The 20,226-nt window shown below is 46.5% G+C and overlaps 9 protein-coding genes across 9 annotated transcripts; 6 read left to right on the top strand and 3 right to left on the bottom strand.

Moving 5' to 3' along the window:
* The first annotated feature begins 574 nt into the window (after positions 1-574).
* On the top strand, positions 575-1,609 carry BDV38DRAFT_256574 (uncharacterized protein). Its single transcript, XM_032055528.1, has 4 exons — positions 575-853; positions 916-940; positions 1,018-1,027; positions 1,088-1,609. The coding sequence occupies exons 1-4, from the start codon at positions 725-727 to the stop codon at positions 1,191-1,193; spliced, it is 270 nt and encodes an 89-aa protein (XP_031910124.1). The 5' UTR covers positions 575-724; the 3' UTR covers positions 1,194-1,609.
* A 31-nt stretch (positions 1,610-1,640) lies between these two features.
* Positions 1,641-4,945, top strand: BDV38DRAFT_256568 (putative microtubule binding protein HOOK3). Its single transcript, XM_032055527.1, has 8 exons — positions 1,641-3,290; positions 3,342-3,402; positions 3,458-3,534; positions 3,584-3,696; positions 3,756-4,150; positions 4,219-4,314; positions 4,431-4,627; positions 4,783-4,945. The coding sequence occupies exons 1-7, from the start codon at positions 1,912-1,914 to the stop codon at positions 4,617-4,619; spliced, it is 2,310 nt and encodes a 769-aa protein (XP_031910123.1). The 5' UTR covers positions 1,641-1,911; the 3' UTR covers positions 4,620-4,627; positions 4,783-4,945.
* An 82-nt stretch (positions 4,946-5,027) lies between these two features.
* On the bottom strand, positions 5,028-6,406 carry hem13 (coproporphyrinogen oxidase; the record flags this gene model as incomplete). The annotated part of the gene is made up of 2 exons (XM_032060629.1): positions 5,028-6,131; positions 6,197-6,406. The coding sequence occupies 2 exons, from the start codon at positions 6,404-6,406 to the stop codon at positions 5,028-5,030; spliced, it is 1,314 nt and encodes a 437-aa protein (XP_031910122.1).
* A 979-nt stretch (positions 6,407-7,385) lies between these two features.
* BDV38DRAFT_273867 (autophagy-related protein 8) lies at positions 7,386-7,917 on the top strand (the record flags this gene model as incomplete). The annotated part of the gene is made up of 3 exons (XM_032057747.1): positions 7,386-7,475; positions 7,599-7,831; positions 7,884-7,917. The coding sequence occupies 3 exons, from the start codon at positions 7,386-7,388 to the stop codon at positions 7,915-7,917; spliced, it is 357 nt and encodes a 118-aa protein (XP_031910121.1).
* A 633-nt stretch (positions 7,918-8,550) lies between these two features.
* On the top strand, positions 8,551-10,652 carry BDV38DRAFT_169617 (putative mitochondrial GTP/GDP transporter Ggc1). The gene is made up of 7 exons (XM_032051936.1): positions 8,551-8,822; positions 8,878-8,915; positions 8,995-9,036; positions 9,097-9,210; positions 9,269-9,402; positions 9,465-9,642; positions 9,703-10,652. Exons 1-7 carry the CDS (start codon positions 8,741-8,743, stop codon positions 10,036-10,038), a joined length of 924 nt encoding a protein of 307 aa, XP_031910120.1. The 5' UTR covers positions 8,551-8,740; the 3' UTR covers positions 10,039-10,652.
* A 580-nt stretch (positions 10,653-11,232) lies between these two features.
* Positions 11,233-14,033, bottom strand: hsp70 (molecular chaperone Hsp70; the record flags this gene model as incomplete). The annotated part of the gene is made up of 3 exons (XM_032062723.1): positions 12,579-14,033; positions 11,431-12,472; positions 11,233-11,368 (listed from the first exon to the last, which is right to left on the bottom strand). Exons 1-3 carry the CDS (start codon positions 13,324-13,326, stop codon positions 11,233-11,235), a joined length of 1,926 nt encoding a protein of 641 aa, XP_031910119.1. The 5' UTR covers positions 13,327-14,033.
* A 1,150-nt stretch (positions 14,034-15,183) lies between these two features.
* On the top strand, positions 15,184-15,699 carry BDV38DRAFT_286244 (histone H2A.Z-specific chaperone CHZ1; the record flags this gene model as incomplete). Its single annotated transcript, XM_032060628.1, has 3 exons — positions 15,184-15,348; positions 15,414-15,420; positions 15,506-15,699. 3 exons carry the CDS (start codon positions 15,184-15,186, stop codon positions 15,697-15,699), a joined length of 366 nt encoding a protein of 121 aa, XP_031910118.1.
* Positions 15,700-16,017: 318 nt separating this feature from the next.
* Positions 16,018-17,337, top strand: BDV38DRAFT_170886 (SNARE domain- containing protein). Its single transcript, XM_032051943.1, has 4 exons — positions 16,018-16,597; positions 16,652-16,837; positions 16,894-16,987; positions 17,050-17,337. The coding sequence occupies exons 1-4, from the start codon at positions 16,335-16,337 to the stop codon at positions 17,251-17,253; spliced, it is 747 nt and encodes a 248-aa protein (XP_031910117.1). The 5' UTR covers positions 16,018-16,334; the 3' UTR covers positions 17,254-17,337.
* A 502-nt stretch (positions 17,338-17,839) lies between these two features.
* BDV38DRAFT_169579 (uncharacterized protein) lies at positions 17,840-19,648 on the bottom strand. Its single transcript, XM_032051935.1, has 2 exons — positions 19,478-19,648; positions 17,840-19,397 (listed from the first exon to the last, which is right to left on the bottom strand). The coding sequence occupies exons 1-2, from the start codon at positions 19,511-19,513 to the stop codon at positions 18,342-18,344; spliced, it is 1,092 nt and encodes a 363-aa protein (XP_031910116.1). The 5' UTR covers positions 19,514-19,648; the 3' UTR covers positions 17,840-18,341.
* Positions 19,649-20,226: the final 578 nt, after the last annotated feature.

The raw sequence follows: 20,226 nt of genomic DNA, 5'->3' as shown, positions 1-20,226 counted from the left end.
GCTTGCTAGCTACCTTCGTCAGGTTTGAGAGAACAACACGAGGATGCAAGACCTCCGCCCAAAATCAGAATAAGAAAAGAACCCTCGAAGACCGCCCGAATCCCAGTTTTTGTCTGTCAAGTCTACCTCATATGATCCCCTGCGCCGATTGACCCTTCCAGTAAGCAACGACTAGCAAAAGGACCCTGAACGGTATGTAGAAGCTGTGTAAGATTATCTGGATTACCAGAGCAAGACTCCAGGCAATGTCGCAGCTCAAGAAGACTGCCGCTCAACAAAAGTAGCCCGCGAATGCAAATTGAAAAGCTTAAGGAATGAATCCTAGAATATGCCCATCAAATAAAGGAACAAGAAGGGCATAGGAAATCATGAAAATCAAAGGCTCAGACGAAGAGGGAGAACGAGGATAGAAACGAACAAGAGGGGTGGAACAAGGGTAAGAATTGACGATTGGAACGGTTATCGGACGTCAATGAAGATTGTTTCGAGGAAAAGGACGCTAACTAGTTAATTTGGGTTAACTAATCTGACCGCTGAGTCAGCTGCCGTTTAATGACGCAGTTGCCGATTCAAGGTTGCATTGCAACAGGAAGGTGAATCAGTTTACCAAGTGCTAGTATCAGACAACTTTTGTTCTGCTTAGTTTCTTCCTCAAGCTTCCCTATCTATATCTGGTATTTACTTCAGGACATCCGGTCTCTTTACAGGGGGGTGCCGTATCAAGATGAAGTCACTTCCCACTCTGTTTCTCGGATGCTTGTCTCTGTCTTTTGCCAATCCAATTGTGGTCACTTATCCTAAAGACACCCCTCCATCTGTCCTAGAGAACGCAATGAAGTCTGTCATCGATGCCGTATGTTGTGGACCTTAACAGATTCTGTACTGACTTGGCATGCTGATTGTTTTCATTCCTAGGGTGGACGTATCACTCATAGGTTTCGTTAGTACCCATGAATCTCTCCCGATAAACGATTGATTATATGCGCATCAAGGACTAATACGTTTCCTTGTGTCTAGAGTTAATCAAGTATTTCTTCCCTTCTCCTATCGCTCACTCTCAGCGGCATATTCTGACAGTGTCTAAAAGTGGCTTCTCGGCTGACGCTCCTGAATCGGCGGTTCAGCAAATTTCAGTCCAATCTGCCAAGTACAATCCGACAATTGAGAATGACCTCCCAGTGTCTATACAGTAGTGATTAGAGCCACGGAGTTCGTAAAGAAGCTCCCCCCACATATCCCAACGGCCTCTGCTAGCCTCGGAACTACTTATTCGTTCCCGTTGGATCCCAGGAGCCAATATGAGCAGGTCTAACGAATAACGGGTTTGGATTGGTTATGACCTTATGGAAATTGTTGCGTTGGTATTTAAAATCCTGTAGCCCTAGTAGCGCTTCGAAATTGCTATTGTTGTGCGTGTAATAGATGGTATTCGTACGGGTCGTGTTCCTACTATGGTCGATATTTATCCTGCCTTTCCATGACCCATCCGTTAGGAGAGAAAACAAATTGGGCGGAACCGTATGCTCTTCTTTTAACAATTGTCAGCGGTAAATAGTAGTGCGACAGAGAAGTACTGCAGAGAACATTAGAAAAAAGAAAGAAAATTTTGGCACTAGTTACTATTCCTGTAGTAGAAGCAACCCCCCCCACAAACTCTCCAAATCTCCGCGGCTTAGAGCTACTTAAGTTATACTAAATAATCTATTTATGCGCGTAGCGTGGATCCCACCTGGAATCCCGCGAAACTGCGAAAGAACACCTTCAAGGTCTTTGCCGGTAACTCGTCAACCGATCTGCCCCGTTTTGTTTCAAAAGAATGCAATTTCACGTACGATCTCATCGCCCATCGCTTTGAAGTCTTGTCATTTGACCCCTGAAGCATTCCCCAACACAACTGCCTCTTAGGCAAACATGGCTTCCGAACACACTATCACACAGGCCCTGTTGGAATGGATCAATAGTTTCGCCCTTGGCAAAACAATCCGAACGACCGATGAATTGACGGATGGGACTATCATTTGGGAAGTCTTACAAGATATCGACCCCCAATATTTCCTCGATGAGCTCCCGCAGCGCAATCCGTCGGACCACTGGTTGTCCAAACTACAGAACTTGAAACACATCCTCAAAACGCTGGTCAATTATATCCGCCAACAACCCGACGGGATCCCTTCTGGATTAGATCCGGCTCCAAATCTGGAAGTGGTCGCTGAAAAGAGTTCAATCAAGGAAACCAACAAACTCCTCAAGCTCATTTTAATCGCCGCTATCCGTTCGCCGAACGCGCCGTCATACGTGGAAACCCTCCAAACACTGAGCACTCCGACTCAGGAGTCCCTGAAAGATATTTTTGAAGAAGCTGAGAATGGCCAACACGAGCCCCTTGACCCTGTGGACGAGATCAAAGAGGATTTGTCCAAACGGGAACATCCGGTCGATCTAGAGCTGCAATTCGAGGAACGAGTAGGGAAAGTGCTTGCTGAGAATGACCGTTTGACTCATGAGAAGAAGGAGCTCGAGAAGGCACTGGAAGACCTACATAACCGTTTGGCACGCCTTCAAGAAAACAACGATACTCTTCAGAGCCGCCTCGCGACAACAGAGGATCGACTAGGAAACCTGAAGTCCGGCAAAGGCGACCTTGGTTTCAATACAAAAGCCTTGGAGTCTAAATCTCGCCAGCAGGAAGACATTATCGCATCCCAGGAGGTTCGGCTCGCCGCGGCGCAGGATGAGGTTGACAGCCTGCGAATGACAGTGGAGTCCTTGCGCGTGAAAAACGAACGGTTCCAGAGGCTGCAGGATGACTATGATGAGTTGAAAACAGAAAGAGACCAGCTCGCTCGGAAGGCTAATGCCGCAGAGAAATATCGGTCAAAGCTACAAGCCAGTCAGGACTTTGAAAAGGAAAACCAGACGCTCAAGAATCAGATTAAAGACCTCCAGCAGCAGTTGAAAGAGTCAGATTCGCAGCAAAGATGGACGTCAGAACGTGATGTTGAGCTCGAAGAATATAGACGAGTCTTGCCACGAATCGAACAGGAATGCAGTGAAATGCAGAGTTTGAAGAAACAACTTGAATTCAATAACCACGCCTTGACAGAGCGACTTAGCAGTGCTGAGGAACAGCGTGAGAGAGATGATGCACTTATAAGTGAGCTACGAGAACGGATTCGAGAACTTGAAGGCTCCCCTGGGAGCCCAGCTCTTACACCAGGCAGCGAAACGCCAAAGCTGCAGGGCACGCTACAAAAGGACTTCGAAGACATTGGCGTTAAGGAATCACAACTGTTAGGGATCCCTATCTTAGCTTTCAAGTATGGGCTGACTCCGCGCTGTAGGAAAACCGAAAATGAGGAGCTCAAGAAAGAGATCGAATCCTTGAAGGGGTCGTCAACCACTGTAATTTATGCCTCGGGACTGTATACAGGGGTGGGATCGGCTGATATTGTTACAGGTCAATTCTCAGCATGAAGGATTTTCCAATGCCTTCAGCGAAACCCTGCAGAGGGCCCGAAAAAATTCTACACAGGGGTATCTCAATCGCATATCTCCTAGCTACTAGCGCTAACGGGATTTTCAGTGACGAATATTGGAAGCTGTATGATCAGTATATTTCCGTACTCAAGAAACTTGCAGAAGTACAGGACTCTTTTGACAAGTCTAGCAGAGCGCTTGCCGATGCGCAAGCAGCCGGTAAGGGTCTACCTCAACTTAGAAGAACTTTAATCGCATGTTTACTTACTATTTGACAGTTTTGCTTGCGAGCAAGGAGAAGCTAGTCATGATTAATGAGATCAAAGAGAATGATTTAGTGGAATCAACCAAACTGCGCGACGAATCGGATGAAATCAAACAGAAAGTACATACTCTCCAAGCTGAACTTGACGCTAGTTTGGCCTTGGCCAGAGAAACATGTGCTGAACGGGATGAGCTGCGGACAATGCTTGACAACAGACAGGTTGAGATTGCTGAAAGTCGCGTGGAGGACCAAGAAACTATGGAGGAAATGAAAAAGTTACTAGCAGAGATCGCGGCACAGGAAAGTGGTGGTGCCTCTGAAGCTTCTCAGAAGTCTGGAATGGAACTCACGAAACAAGTCGTTGAACTTATTGAGCGGAACCTAGAGAGACTGGCACAACGTGCTGAGGTCAGTGGAACCAACCCTAGAACACTATTATTACACGCCGAAACTTGGCACTGATACATGATTTGCAGTATATCCACAACCAAAACGAACACATTAAGTTCCTCCAGGAGCGACTGAAACCTTTCGAGGACGATGCGGATGAAAGCATACCAAAGGATCGCGAGGTAAGCGGATACGTTAATTTTGTTCAATTCCACGTTGTTTCATGAATTGATAATTTTTGGGCCCCTCCCTTCACCCCGGCTTCTTTCCTTTTGCTAAATCGTCATAATATACGCAGATCGAACTTCAGACGATAATCGACGCTCAGACGCGAGAGCTTGCTCTTATGAGCTCCGCCTGGTATGAGATGCAAAGTCGACTGCAGAACAATAATGTTCCCGTTTCGAGGTATCGTCACGGTTCGAGTTTGGCCGATGCCCAGAAAGGCTGGTTGGCGAGGCAAAGGAGCTTAGTAACTGGTCGTTAGGATGACTGGTACGTCCTAATTCGAAGACTGGCCCTTATAAACATATATACTCTTACAAAATTGTCTTGTTTTATGCCTTGCGCTTCTTCTCTTTTATTTGTCTACAAATACGTCTCCCTTAGATTGTATCACCGTCGTTTATTACTTTAACTCTTGTTACTAGTATTCGTTAAGACAGCACAGGCCATATTTTACGATAGAACATACCCTCGGTTTCGAAGAGGGCATCTTTATATGCCATTGGCCAGCCGTCTGGTTTTCAAATCCTGTGCAGATATACCAACAAGGATATAGATCAAAGAAATGACAGAGTTTCCAATTGACTTCTATAAACACACTTAATACTAAATTTTACAGGTGAGGGGAAGATTTTATCTAAAATTTTGGTTACAATAATAAGAGGGCGGCTTACACCCATTGCCTGGGATGTCTGAGAACATCCATTAATTCCTTTTCACGCTCCTTGTCCTCGCCCAGATTCTCTTCCTCCATAGAACTCTCGGTCCGGGTTCCTGACACCGGATCCATATAGGCCCAGCTTGCGGTTCGAGGGAGACTCATCAATATGCTTTCGATACGAGCGTTGGGGGTGCGCAGGCCAAAGCTGGTGCCACGGTCATAAACCAGGTTGAATTCGACATAGCGCCCACGTCGAAGCTGCTGCCATTCTTTCTGAGCAGGTGTGAATGGCATATCCTTTCGGCGTTCAATAATAGGAACATAGGAGGGAAGGAAGGAAGCAAGACTATCGGAGACAAATGAGAATAGAGTTTCCTGAGAATTCTGTGATGAGGTGGCGGACGACCCCAAGAAACTGGCGTCAAGATCATCGAAAAAGATACCACCAACACCGCGAGACTCTCGGCGATGCGGAAGGTAGAAATACTTATCGCACCAGGCCTTAAATCGAGGGTAATATGTTGCATCATGCCTATCGCAGGTGTCTTTGATAGTCTGGTGAAAATGCTTGACATCTTCGGGGAACAGGTAGGAAGGGGTTAAGTCTGTACCACCGCCGAACCACCAATTCTTATCTCCATTGATAGGATCCTTAGGATCTGACGTCTCAAAGTAGCGGTAGTTCAGATGGACTGTTGGTGCCATGGGATTATGGGGGTGCAGAACCAGCGATAAGCCGGCAGCGAAAAACTCCAAAGATTCCACGTCTGCGCCGACAAATGACTTGTGATCTGCCCTCATTTTCTCAATAGCAGCTCGGGGCAATTCACCATAGACAACCGATACATTGACACCTGCTTTCTCGAAAACATTGCCATCTTGGAGAACACAAGATATGCCGCCACCCCCATTGGGACGTGCCCAGGTGTCCGTTTTGAACTGAGTACCGTCAATCCTGCTTAACTCATCTACAATTTTATGTTGGTGTTCTTTGATCAATTTCTCCATTCGTAAACGCATTGGAGAGTTTTCGCTAATTGTTGCTTGTTTCTTCAACGCTGCATCGAGCTCCACGATCGACGGGGAATCGAGTTCGGTCACTTCACCTGTCATCTATATCATTTGTTAGACCGAAATTCACAATGAAAAGGTGCCGCTTGGCCTCGAAACATGTTTACCATGGAATATATCAGAGCTCCGATGAATGGGACGCCAATTGCCAACCGCAGGTATGGCCTCCACACGGTAAACGGTTTCGGTTCGCGGGTTCGCCGTTCCGCTGAGTATCTGCGAAATGTATGCTGAAAGTTACAAGGTGTGTGTCTGGTCTGCGATGAGAAGTGGCAGAGTGACCTCCGAAGAGGCATATATGGCCGGGACATGGCCATGATTTTGTAAGATGGAATTGAAAATTGGCTGATATGTGGAGGGATCAGGTGGTGCCGGAACAATATGAGTGGGCGCACGCTCTCTCAAATGGCTCCACCTATCTCAAGAAATATAGGTAACTTAATCGTGAGGTTACCTTCTCTGGACCGGAACTGTATGGGACCACCCGTAGTCAAAAGATCCGGATATATGCTGTTTGGATTGTTTGGCACAAATTCCTCTTCCTGTTTAGTCAGAAGCGCCGAAATAAATAGTTTGTCTTGTTTGCATCACTTGGAGGATTGGCTAGTACTGGGCTCGTGGAACCATCATGATGGATGTATGTAGAGTTATGACTGTCACGTTGCAAATGATACCAGGTAGAGTGAGAATTACCATGGAATTGGGTCTATACATACTCTTGAAAGTTGACCATGATTGTAATACCGACTACAAACTCCAGGAGCAGAGCCTATCAAGAGCCTCTATGGAGACAGCACGCACCAGTACGCAGTCTAGCCGCTGATCAGGTGGAGGCGGACGCCTGCCCACAGCTACAAGCTATCTTTGTACAGTGTACTCCGTACATAGTAGGGCATCATCGGGACACCCAGGCTCCCCACGTGAAAATATGACGTGTGTTCACGAGCTACCTGACTTGGCCTTTATATGAAAATGACAAAATCAAATCAAAGCAAGCCCAGTTAATGGGATGATTTGGGGCACCTGACCGTGACTCACGTGTGGGGTTGCTCACCGCCTCCGCCCCGTGATCCGCTCTTGCCTGACGACCTTATCAGCCGTGGAACTACCCATGACGCGGGGCTTTGCTCTCCCTTTTGTCATCATCCACCTTCTTTCTACTTGCTCAACTATTACACCAACCATCTCATTTACATCTTTCTGCAACTCATAACATCTACGTATATCTCGTTGACGTACCTAGTACCCATAGTAAACCGACCTAGTTGTTTCCATTAACCGATTTGATCCATCAATATGCGCTCCAAGTTCAAGGACGAGCACCCCTTTGAGAAGCGCAAGGCAGAAGCCGAGCGTATCCGTCAGAAATACGCTGATCGCATTCCAGTACGTATAACTCCATCTGAATCCGTACTTTGTGCATGATTCTTTGTCCTTGAGCTGCTCTTCGGAGAAGCAAAGTGTCTACTCACCGCTTGTTTAGAATGCTAACTCGAGTTTCACTTGTAGGTAATCTGTGAGAAAGTCGAGAAGTCGGACATCGCCACCATTGATAAGAAGAAGTATCTTGTTCCTGCAGACCTTACCGTCGGGCAGTTCGTCTATGTTATCCGCAAGCGCATCAAGCTGTCTCCTGAGAAGGCTATCTTCATCTTCGTCGACGAGGTGCTACCACCAACAGCTGCACTTATGAGCAGTATCTACGAAGAACACAAGGATGAAGATGGCTTTCTGTACATCACGTATGCTTATTCTTCAAGGGCGGTTTTCGGCACATACTGATATACTCTCTAGATATTCCGGGGAAAACACCTTCGGCGATCTTTAAGCTCTGGTCAGCCGCTCTCTCAAGCTTTGTAACTGTTCCACCGTCAGTATGTGTTTTGTTTTGGGGCCGGATGTGTGACCAGCCACTCCGGTATGAGGCAAACGAGCTGGTTAGACCTTGTGGCGATTCTTCATGTGTGCAGGCGTTAGTATCAGGTGTTCCGTATTCCCTTGATGACCTCTTGGCAAAGACTTATCACTTTATGGTTAAAATGCAAAACTACTTTTGATGTGATTATCTGGTGATACGTACTGACAGGTAGTGATACTTTCATCTTTATATCAGGCTGCGTTACGTAACACGCTTCTTTTGCATGCTGATGTGGCTGTTGAATTGAAGATAAGTAGTGAAACACGCCTTGCGACATGATCACGGATATTATGAATCGGTAGAGCATAGTTACTATATGGAACGTATCCGTTACATAACATAGTTTAGACATGGGATTACTAACCCGTCCCTCCGATATGAATGCCGATAGCCCAGTCCTATTTGGGACTAGTGTTTAATTCAACGCCGGCAGGCCTTGAGGAAAGTCCGACTCGGCGCAAAACAGACGATGACTGACTGGGAATCTGCATCTTCTCTTCACGTCCTTGGAGTTCTTTTGCTTTTGCCCCTTTCCAAATTCTTCTCTCCTTCTCGTTTGCTTGCACTGCTTTGGTTCTGCTATCTTAAGCGCACGCCTTGTCGCTTGTCTTTGATCTGATCGCTTTGTCACGGCCTTTTCACTCAAAAAAAGTTCTATTGAAGAAAAATTCAACTATCAACGACTTTGTCCACTACTCGCCAGCACAACTTATTGGGAAGAAAAGATAAAGAAATGTCTCCCGCCATTGCTCAGGCCGGCTCTGCCTCCAAAGATGTCAAGAGGGAATCCGCGACTGCTCGACTTCTGGGTTCCGGTAAGTGTTATGTCCTTGGCCCATGAACTGTTCGGCTGCTAAGATAACACACCAGGAACCGCTGGAATTGCGGAGCTGCTGGTTTTCCATCCGGTATGATGAACTCATTACATGATTTACCTCTTCTAAATGGTCTCCGGTGCTTCGAATTGACGCTGATGCTATTTAAAAGGTTGATACAACTGCAAAGCGATTGATGAGCAATCAGACCCGGGTAAATACCACCGTTTTCCATATTACTTATCACATGTTTATTGACTGTATTTGGGATTAGATCACGTCAATGGATGGTATGAAACAGGTCGTTTTCAAAGAGTATGCAAACGCCTCCCTTGGGCGCAAGTTCACCTCGCTTTTTCCTGGTCTTGGTTACGCCGCTGGCTACAAGGTATGTAAAGCAGATTAGACGCGGGCACGTGTCACAATCGGTTAATTGGTATCGGCAGGTTCTGCAACGAATCTACAAATATGGTGGCCAGCCATTCGCAAGGGATTACCTGGCGAAACATCATGGTGCCGACTTCGATAATACTTTTGGAAAAGGGACAGGTAAGGCCATCATGCATGCTACCGCCGGAAGGTTTGTTGTTCCCTCACTAGGAGACATTCAGACATGTAGACAGTTGCTAATATTTCAATTAGTTTGATCGGTATCGGTGAAATCGTCCTTCTTCCTTTGGATGTCCTGAAGATTAAGCGTCAGACGAATCCCGAGGCCTTCCGTGGTCGGGGTCTTTTCAAGATTATCTCCGATGAAGGCATGGGACTTTACCGCGGCGCTGGCTGGACCGCTGCTCGCAATGCACCTGGGTCTTTCGCGGTATGCTTATGACCATTGACAACCTTGTCGATTATGCTTAGATGCTAATTTGTAATAAAGCTGTTTGGTGGTTCAGCCTTCGCCAAGGAGTACATCTATAACTTGCAGGATTATAATTCGGCTTCCTGGGCGCAGAATTTTGTGGCATCTGTCTGTGGTGCCAGTGCCTCTCTGATCGTGTCGGCTCCCCTTGATGTGATCAAGACTCGTATCCAGAACCGCAATTTCGAGAACCCAGAGTCTGGCTTCCGCATTGTGTCGAACATGGTGAAAAACGAGGGCCTGACCAGTTTCTTCAAGGGTCTCACACCCAAGCTGCTCATGACCGGGCCCAAGCTCGTTTTCAGCTTCTGGCTGGCTCAGACGTTGATTCCCGCGTTTGGCCAGGTCGTATAAACGAGAAGAGCATGGATTGATATTAATAGCAGGCTTTAGATATTTGGCTTTTTCTTTTTCTTTTTTTACTCTTTCGTGCGGCTATTTGTACCATGATAGAACATGCTGTCAGGCCCTTTGTATTTTGATAGATGCTTTTTTTTTTAGCATGATCGAGTTATGGGTAAGATCTTGGTCACAAAAGTGAACTCCGCTTAATTATTACATCGCCATATCTGATAGCTAAAGGAGATAAATATAAATAGATTTTGGGATTCTAAGCACACGTGTAAGATATACCGGGGTCACGTAAAGCGCTTTTTCTGATTTGTTTATACATTGGCAAAGGCCACAAGCCCTTAAGACATAAAGGAGTATCACGTGATCGACAATCACTACTTCATTGTATCTTTTGCGACTGGAATCCTCCCAGTTGTCTTATCTCAACAAACTGGACATACCCTGCTTAGCGGGAGACAGCAGCAGATATGCCAATCTACCTAATTTCGAAGTACGTCGGAAATCCATCGTCTCAATCCAAACACTATCCATACTGCATGAACCGACGTAGCTGGTTTTGAACATCGGCGAATACTAATACTGTTAACTTGGGCGAATACACAGAGTTGGTGACCCCATTTTCGCCTTCACAATAGGAGTTTCTGCTGCCTTCCTCAGAGTCTGTCGGGACCAGCGCGAGAAATTCCCTGAAAAGGCCCAGGAAATCAGATACGGCGAGGTTTTGCAGATGGGAGGTAGGAGGCTACGCAGATGGTGGGTGGGAGATTTTGAGGGACTATGACCGATGAATAGATGGCGATATTTACGGAGTCCTATTGGAAGAAGTTGTATGACTCCACGCGTGAAAGAAAGAATAACTGAGTATATAATTTACCATATCTCATAGTATCGTTAAAAGACGAATGTGCTCAAGTTCTTCGAAAGAAGCAAGTTTCCATTACTGTATTCTACAATACATGAACCATTTTTTTATGAAGAATTAAACGTTCGTAAGGAACTTTTCCCCTCCCAAGTTCTGCAAATCATCATGCGTCGAAATGAAACTCAGATCTATGCAACCATGCACAAAAAGAAAATCCCATAAATTCGTTAAAAAGGAAATAAGCATAGAGTATTAAGGAACAAAACCATTAAAAGCCGATCGCCCATCCGCAAACAGCAAAAATGTAAGAAAAACATTGTCGGTCAAGCGACTTAGTCAAGCTCCTCGGGCTTCTCCTCAACCTCGTCAGCGGTACGAGTGGAGCCACCGGGGGCACCGCCAGGGGCACCGCCAGGAGCAGCGCCAGCAGCACCGCCATAAGCAGCGGAGATGATAGGGTTAGCAACACTACAGCACAATTAGCATCATATCAATCATGTAGGGATATCAAGGGGTTTCATATCACATACCCTTCGAGCTCCTTCTGCTGAGATTCGTACTCCTCCTTGGTGGCGGTCTGATTGTTGTCAAGCCAACTAATGATCTCATCGACCTTGCTGGTGACTGTCTCCTTGTCGGCGTCAGAGATGGTGAGCTTGCCCTCGTTGATGGTGTTCTTGAGGGAGTAGGCATAAGATTCAAGGCCGTTCTTGGCCTGGATACGGGAAGCCTCAGCCTCATCCTCGGCCTTGAACTTCTCGGCATCGGCAAGCATACGCTCAATCTCCTCCTTGGAGAGACGACCCTTATCGTTGGTGATAGTGATTTTGTTAGTCTTTCCAGTGCCCTTCTCGACGGCAGAAACGTTCATGATACCGTTGGCATCGACGTCGAAGGTAACCTCGATCTGAGGAACACCACGGGGAGCGGGGGGAATGCCAGTAAGCTCGAACTTTCCGAGCAGGTTGTTGTCCTTGGTACGAGCACGTTCACCCTCGTAAACCTGAATCAACACACCAGGCTGGTTGTCAGAGTAGGTAGAGAAAGTCTCCGACTTCTTAGTGGGAATTGTGGTGTTGCGCTTGATGAGGGCGGTCATGACACCACCAGCGGTCTCGATACCGAGGGACAGAGGGGCAACGTCGAGCAGCAGGATCTCGTTGGTGGACTTGGAGGAGCTATCACCAGACAGGATGGCAGCCTGGACGGCAGCACCGTAGGCAACAGCCTCATCAGGGTTGATAGACTTGTTGGGCTCCTTGTTGAAGAAGTCGGAGACAAGGCGCTGGATCTTGGGAATACGGGTAGAACCACCCACCAGGACAATCTCGTGGACAGAGGACTTGTCGATCTTGGCATCACGGAGGACACGTTCAACGGGCTCCATAGTACCGCGGAAGAGGTCCTGGCAGAGTTCCTCAAAACGGGCACGGGTGATCGAGGTATAGAAATCAATACCCTCAAAGAGAGAGTCGATTTCAATAGAGGTCTGGGCAGCAGAAGAAAGTGTACGCTTAGCACGCTCACAGGCAGTACGGAGACGACGGAGGGCACGTGCGTTGGTAGTGAGATCTGGCGTATCCAAGTTAGTATTCAGTTTTCTTCATGCTGTAAATTGGTCTTTTATTTTTGGTTTCTGGAAGGGGAGTTTGGGAGATTTGGGAACAAAAAGACTAACCTTTCTTGTTCTTGCGTTTGAAGTCGTTAACGAAGTGGTTGACAAGACGGTTGTCGAAGTCCTCACCACCAAGGTGAGTATCACCAGCAGTAGCCTTGACCTCGAAGATACCTTCTTCAATGGTCAGGAGAGAAACATCGAAGGTACCACCACCCAAATCGAAGATCAAGACGTTGCGCTCGCCCTCAGCCTTCTTGTCAAGACCATAGGCGATGGCAGCGGCAGTAGGCTCGTTGATGATACGGAGGACGTTCAGACCGGCGATGAGACCAGCATCCTTGGTAGCCTGACGTTGAGAGTCGTTGAAGTAGGCGGGGACAGTGATAACGGCGTTGTTGACAGTACCACCAAGGTAGGCCTCAGCGGTCTCACGCATCTTGGTCAGGACCATAGAGGAGACTTCCTCGGGAGTGAATTGCTTCTCCTCACCCTTGAACTCGACCTGGATGATGGGCTTGCCACCCTTGTCGACGATCTTGAAGGGCCAGTGCTTCATATCAGACTGGACCTCAGCATCGGCATAACGACGACCGATCAAACGCTTAGCATCGAAGACAGTGTTGTGAGGGTTCATTGCGACCTGGTTCTTGGCGGCATCACCGATGAGACGCTCGGTATCGGTGAAAGCCACAAAGGAAGGGGTGGTACGGTTACCCTGGTCGTTGGCAATGATTTCAATGCGATCATCACGGAACACACCCACACAGGAGTAGGTGGTACCCAAATCGATACCGACAGCGGGGGCCATTGTGAAAACACTAGGAGGGGTAGTTCGTTAAAGAAAGGTGATAAGAGAGGAAAGAAATTCGTTAACGGAGGGGGAATCAAATAGTGTGCAGGTAATGTACAGAGTTGTCTCCTGTCTATAGAGGATGAGACCCAGTAAGTCAATGAGAAAAAAAAAATTTAATGTGTGAGAGAGGGGAAGGCAGAGATTGTGCGAGCACTACAGTTGATATAGTGGTGGGCGGTGAGTTTCTGCTCCAGCGAAACTTCTAGCAAGTCATAGCTTCCACGGGCATCCATGGGCTTCGATGGCCTTCGCCCACACGGGTCGGGCGAGGATTTTGATCGGATCTTCCCTTCCAGAATTCGCCAGTGGGGTTCTGGCCATTTCCATTGCCTTGGAGCGAATTTACTCCTATGTTCGCCATTATTCTAGTTGCATCTACTTGTAGCCTTAAGGGAGATCGGGTGGTGAACTGGGTGTTTATTTCTTGATTGGGAGAGGCTCTGAATGGATTAATTAATATAATTATTATTATTGTTATTGTTGTTGTTGTGATTAGATTTTTCTCTCTTCCTTTTGGCGGGGATAGTGGATGACGTAATACCTGAACACTGGTTGTACATTTCTTTTCTTTCTTTTCCTTTCCCTTGCCTTTATTCAAAACTACTGCATAAGGGGTATGATTTATTCGTTTTACCTTCCTGCTTTATTTATCGCTCTCATTTTCTTTTATTCTTTTGTCTTTCATGAATTACAATATATTCTGATCTCTAGTCCATCCTTTTAATACCCTAAGCGTTCAATATAGTATCTGTTATTCCATACTCCTTCCGTCATCATGACCGGTTAAATTCCTTAGGGTTCCATGGATCGACTATTCTGTAGAGTGACGAATAACGTTCACTTGTTCCTATCGACACCATGTGCGGAATATTCCCACTGCAATACATCATCTTCTCTCGATGGCGTTCGGAAGGTTTCGCATGAAGTCATCGCTGATTGCAACCATGAGGGTGACTACTGACTAATGCTGGGACAAGTCTGGATCCCTGCCAGAGACCACTACCTCCATGTAGAAGTATCTCGGGAGCATACATGTAGACTTATAACGGAGCATTCCTCCAAGTACCGTAAATTCTATCTCAGTATTGCGACGACTTGGCTCGTTCTGTGTCTCGTAGGTACATTCAAATTCCTTTATGAGCCGCTTTACCTAATTTATAACGACAATAGAGCTCCACTTGTCAACTGACAGAATCTCTGTGCTCAAAGTAATAATCCACCTACCTGATGTGTTCCCATGGATGGATGATATCTATAGGTCGTGGACCTCATTTGCGTTTCCCAGTGTGAATATCCCAATCTTGTTTTAATAGGAGGTACCAGGCAAGCGGTGGCCTGAACGCCTACTTGCTCGAGCTACCCTAAAACCAATACGTGGCTGAATCATGGACAGTGCTGTCATACCCTCCTTGTTCTGGCTCAACTCCGAATACCTGGTAATCTCAGATTGACTCTGGTAGAGCTTGCATCTCTCCCCTTCTAGTTTGACGGGGAATTGTACGAATTCAGTAGCATGTTTGTGATGCCATGCCCAGAAGGGGAAAAGCTCGTCACGGGAGCAGCACCGCTGATCCTCAAGCCTCGTAGCCAATCAGCGAACACCAACTCCAGGGAAGGCTCCCTTGCAACTTGAGAACGTTGTTGTGTTCTTCTCGTACAAACAGTTCCTGCAATTATTTAAGCTCCCCTTGTTCTATCCCCTGCCCTAACATTCATTTTAATCCTACGAGGTTACATTATATCTGCTCCACACAAATCATCTTCATATCCTCATCATCCTCTGTGAACAAGCACGTCAGTTCTACTATCAACATGGACAATAACAACCTAGCTACCACCCTGAGCAATGATCCTGCCGTTAACGCACCTAATATCGCGACATTGGGCAGCGGCAAGGGCAAGACTACGCAGGGTTTTGATGAGATGGATGTGAGCATGGGCGAAAATGAAAGCGATGAGAGTGAAAATGAAGACATTGTAAGTTTACGAAACCCTCGACACCCAAATTAAGATAGTCGAACTGACTGTTTCTCCTTTCCTAGATGGAAGGTAAACATTGAAATCTCCCTCGGGACTTAGTTCCGCTTTACCTGCGTTAGCTTTCAAACATATGTTGACCCTTCCTCCCCTTCAGAAGAAGATGAGGATGACAAAGATAATCTCGAGCCAATCTCTGACAAAAACATCATTACTGGAGGGCGAAGGACACGTGGAAAGGTCATCGACTTTAAGGACGCCGCGGAAAAGCTTCAGGATGATGAGGGTGAGGATGATGAAGATGATGAAGACTTTGAACCTGAAATCAAGAACGACAACATGCGAGACTAAATCAGATTGCTTTACGGCTCATACAATCTCCTTGAAAGCAGAGGCAGGTGATTGGCGCTGGTTTATTGGGACATTGATTAGTTTCTTCGGCAGGATTGGGTTGTAGACTCCAGGTCTACAGGAACGACCAGAGGGTGACTGTAAAAGGGCGTAACCTTCTGATCCGCATGGTCAATGTTCTCCTTGACTGCTCGGGCCGGTATAATAGCCTCTCATACGGGATAGGTTAGTTTTGACAAGACGCAACATAATATTGTGTTTTGCTGGGGTCAGCAAAGGCCATGGTATAATAGGGTATACAACTATCCCCGCGCTCAACTCTACAGCAAATAACATAGTTCAATTAATGTTTATGGCAGGCCACATGGCCCGCTGACTATAGAAAAGCGGTTGTAGATTATTATATCGTTGTATGGCACTAATTGTCTCTGATTCACCGTAGGGCATACTGGGAAGACCAAGGGAATGATAAAATGTAGGCGACTCTTCACCTACATAGTAAGTTAGTCACTCAGTCACGCTTTCAACTATATCACCACTAATTAGTAGTGCCAGCGATAGATGTTATATTTCAACTCAGTCGCCTGTAAAGTGGCTAGAAAGCACCTTTCCTGAATAGGAAGACTATTCCGTTTATGGTAACCCGCCGTCACCCCCGGGTCCAAGAAGCAGTGCGGACTTCATGGAGTACTTGTCTATTGATTGCCGCAACCAGACCGCAGAAGCCTTCAACCACGGGATCGGGTTTATTAGGTCTCAACAACGTAAGTTTGAGTGTAGTCTCTACGCGATGCTGGCCAACTAGAATCTGGGAAATACCCAATTCATGGTACCAGCCTCCTAGAATATCTTCCCACAAGATTGGGCTTGTCTACTCGCTTTTTGTTATGGCTTCACGGTAAGTTGATCGCGATCCCCCTCATTTCCCTTGACTAACTATTTGATGGCATAGATTCCCACGCTCCAGCCTTCACCAGCGTGATCCTCGCGCATCGGCTTCCCTCTTTGACTCATATGGCGGCGACTCCAGACCTGTCAGTAGGTCACCTGGCCGAGTGGGTGGTTATGGTTATGGAGGATATCCCAACAATGGAGCCTCTATCGGAAATGGATACAGGGCTGCAACGCCAAATGCGAAGTAGGCTTCAACGAGTAACTTTGGTCATAATGGAACATATACTAATGCCGAAACAGGGGTCACTACTCCGATGCAGTTCTATCTCATTTAGAGTCGCAGAATGATGCCGAGGTAGAGGGTATCAGCGCAAAAGTCAAGATGCTGAAAGATGTAGTCCTCCTACCCCCTCATCCGATTGATTACGTATATTTGGGTGCTGATATCGAATCTAGCTTACGCTCGCTATTGGCGAGGAGATTCGGGATACTTCGACAATTACAGAGCTCAATGATACATTTGACAACACCCGCCTTCGTATACGAGGAAACATGAGTCGCATGCTGCGGATGGCGGAACGGACAGGTGTCGGCTGGCGTGTATGGCTGACTTTCTTCCTGGCTGTTTTTCTGCTTTTTGCTTATGTGTGGCTGACTTGAACGGTCTGGTTATGACTTTCCACAAAGGCTCATGGATGTTCAACTTACCTTGTCTCGCGCTATAGTGACAGACGCATCAGTACTCTTACTTTATTCTTATTTTTTCGAACCACGCTCCTCGCCCCCCTAACAAGAGACACGAACCCATCCGAATCGAATAAATTGCTAATGAAACCCTTGCTAATATCTCTGATGATTGACAAACGAGCAAGTCTTCTAGACAGTGTGCCCACCCTGCTATTTCCCCGCTCCTCTCTTTTCCTACCTCCCTTTTTTGTTGGTTCCCTCAGTTCTTTCCATTATGGCCTACAAGGATGTCGGTGATGTTGCGACTGTCAAACCTTGATATCAATCTTCCATTACTTTTCTTTTTTTTTCTTTTTTACAAGTTTCAAGTTATATCTCTTGCACTGGGGTTGCGGCTCCTCTAATCGTTACCCTTCCCATGATAATGCATGTGTGGAGTTCAGGATAATATGCTCTGTCTAGTCCGGCGGTCCTTTTCTAATGTACTATTTAGTATGTGTATAATAGCTGCTTGGTGACGAATATAAAAAGAGTATGGCTATAACGGAATCCATCTTTTCAGTTGTAAGTCCCTTGTCAGAAAGTGGAGGGTGTATTTTTTTTACCCTTGAGACTAGAGGTAGTCTACAAGTGAATCAGGTATACTGTCCGCCTTAAGTGAGCAGAACCGTATTTACTCAATTCATATACGACAAATGTCAGTTCATGGAAGACATGTCTGAAGGGATCCAGGACTTAAATACGATATGTACCCAGATATATATGCCAAGGGATTAGTTAGTGTGAAAATCCTCAATATACCAAGGAACTCATCCGCAACGACAGTGCAATAGGCAAGTCTAGTCCGTATCGTATAGTCTATTGATAGGAGGAAAACAATAAAAGATATTAGGAACTTCAAAACAACTTAGCGTCACTAGTGTCAAAATCTTCTTGTACTTGAACACCAAATGTACAATCTGTGACCTGTGCCTGCATTCAGTACGATATACAACCCTAAAAGATAGCCCAAGTATAGATAAATTTGCCAATATATAGGGTGGCTTAGCCATCAGTTGGGTTTAGTCAAAACTATCCCTAGGTCCCCCAGCTCGTCGTCTGGGGAATCTGCTGAAAAAACTTCGTCGACTACCTTGACTAGTAACAGATGCACGTAGATCATCTTCATCGATCATCATGCCGCTTGTATCAAAGACATCGCCGCCGCCACTCCAACGCTGGAGGAACCGGCGTTGGGCCTCTGTCTCTTGAACGCGAACAGGTGCTGGAGGTAGACCATGAATGCTAGCGGTACTGGCTGGGAGATTTTGATCATGCGAGAAACTGGCCTCATCCTCGTCATCAAGTTCGGCATCTGTATCGGTATGTTGCCATTCATCTTCTTGGTCGGACTGGTTCTCTGCAGCCTCAGGGATATCATCGTCCAAATCGCGGCCCATGTCTTCCTCGCTCATGTCTTCTACCTCATCATCCATGTCTCCAGCACTGGGAATGTCATCATCTAAGTCTGGCTGGTTATTAAAATCATCCTCGATTTGGTGGTCGTCATCGTCATCATCAGGGAACGCTTCAGGAATATCATCGTCCAGATCTCGTTCCATGTATCCCTCCTCGTCAACAACATCATCCTCTTCCAGACCCTCCTCTCCTTCCTCCACGAGACCCTCTGCATCTGCGTCAGGAATATCATCGTCCAAGTCCCTCTCCATCCCCGTGTCATCCTGTCCATCATGCTGTGGATCGAGCCCATTTATCCCAGCAGCTCCTGCTTCAGCCTCGGCTACCGTAGTGGCCGCTGCCATCTCTGCAGCTGCCGCAGCTAGTGCTTCCTCCCTTTCCGCCTCTTCCTCTTTCATACCCAGCATGGTCTTGGTGCATCCCGCAGGTTTGATCCACGAGTAACCGAAAGAGGCGATGTTGTTCTTGCGAGCACGGAGCGCACGTTCTTCGAGGACCAATGACGATAAGACATTACCGGTGGTGGCGGACGTGACAAACGGACGTACATTCATGGTATTGTTACCATTGCGGCGAAAGCCTCCTTGCGTTTCTCCATTTGTTTGGTATTGGGATGAGGTACGATAAGGTTGGGGAAATCCGAACCAGAGTTCATGGGACTTAACATATGTAAAGATAGGTCAGTTGTACATCCCTCCATCTCTAGATGGGGACAGGGGTCCTCAAGGAGGTCACATACATCGCGGGGTGTGATGAGCGGTAGGGAGAGCATCATGGCTAGTCGAACCTTGATCAGACTCAGACTATATACCACCTGAATTTCGAGGTTCTTTATTATTATCCAAGTTTAATATTATTCTTTCGGCTAGATTATACTGCGCTTAGATCTATCGTACACAGCGCAGCAGAATACACGGCTGCTTTTGTACACGCGCCGATTGTTGTTCTCAAGAAGGTCTCTGTGATGTTCAAGATCAATTGACCTAAACCACAAGCCATGCGAATTTCTTTTTTACCCAAGAAGAAGAAATAAAGAAAGAAACAAGATGAAAAGGTGTCAAAGATTGTTTATGGCAATTGACAATAAACTTGTGGGTGGAAGACCGTTCGGTAGTCACTGGGGAAATGATCGAAGAAAACAATTAGACCGGCGTTTAAGCTCCGCAGCAACGTGGGGAAAGTCCACCTTAAATCCGCCTTGGGTTCTCTCAACGTATGTGAAGTAACCCTGTTCTTTCGCTCTTTGTTTCCCTTCTCCTTTTTTTCCGATTTCCTTTCTTTTATATTCTTATATGTATGTACTTCACTTACTAGGACGTCTCTAACTTCTTATATGGTATTATCATTTTTCAATTTTTCTCCGCTTGGTACACCGCCCAATATGAATGTGGTAGTCATGGATGGCCATCTGTAAAGTATCACCGATAGTCTAAAGGCAATCACTAAATCTGGTCTATGCAGTGTTATTCGATTGCGTATTATGGAGAA

This window comes from Aspergillus pseudotamarii, assembly GCF_009193445.1.
Source record: "Aspergillus pseudotamarii strain CBS 117625 unplaced genomic scaffold BDV38scaffold_58, whole genome shotgun sequence".
Classification (NCBI taxonomy): Eukaryota; Fungi; Ascomycota; class Eurotiomycetes; order Eurotiales; family Aspergillaceae; genus Aspergillus; species Aspergillus pseudotamarii.
The sequence above is the reverse complement of the archived record's forward strand: the minus strand, read 5'-3'. Positions and strand labels throughout refer to the sequence as shown.

Coding starts and splice junctions, on each gene's coding strand:
- BDV38DRAFT_256574 (XM_032055528.1), top strand. CDS start 725: ATGAAGTCACTTCCCACTCTGTTTCTCGGATGCTTGTCTCTGTCTTTT. Junction 854..915: donor TGAAGTCTGTCATCGATGCC/GTATGTTGTGGA, acceptor TTTCATTCCTAG/GGTGGACGTATCACTCATAG.
- BDV38DRAFT_256568 (XM_032055527.1), top strand. CDS start 1,912: ATGGCTTCCGAACACACTATCACACAGGCCCTGTTGGAATGGATCAAT. Junction 3,291..3,341: donor GGCGTTAAGGAATCACAACT/GTTAGGGATCCC, acceptor TCCGCGCTGTAG/GAAAACCGAAAATGAGGAGC. Junction 4,315..4,430: donor GCATACCAAAGGATCGCGAG/GTAAGCGGATAC, acceptor TAATATACGCAG/ATCGAACTTCAGACGATAAT.
- BDV38DRAFT_169617 (XM_032051936.1), top strand. CDS start 8,741: ATGTCTCCCGCCATTGCTCAGGCCGGCTCTGCCTCCAAAGATGTCAAG. Junction 8,823..8,877: donor TGCTCGACTTCTGGGTTCCG/GTAAGTGTTATG, acceptor ATAACACACCAG/GAACCGCTGGAATTGCGGAG. Junction 9,643..9,702: donor ATGCACCTGGGTCTTTCGCG/GTATGCTTATGA, acceptor TTTGTAATAAAG/CTGTTTGGTGGTTCAGCCTT.
- BDV38DRAFT_170886 (XM_032051943.1), top strand. CDS start 16,335: ATGGTAACCCGCCGTCACCCCCGGGTCCAAGAAGCAGTGCGGACTTCA. Junction 16,598..16,651: donor CTTTTTGTTATGGCTTCACG/GTAAGTTGATCG, acceptor TTGATGGCATAG/ATTCCCACGCTCCAGCCTTC. Junction 16,988..17,049: donor AAGTCAAGATGCTGAAAGAT/GTAGTCCTCCTA, acceptor TATCGAATCTAG/CTTACGCTCGCTATTGGCGA.
- BDV38DRAFT_169579 (XM_032051935.1), bottom strand. CDS start 19,513: ATGATGCTCTCCCTACCGCTCATCACACCCCGCGAT. Junction 19,398..19,477: donor CGCTCATCACACCCCGCGAT/GTATGTGACCTC, acceptor ACATATGTTAAG/TCCCATGAACTCTGGTTCGG.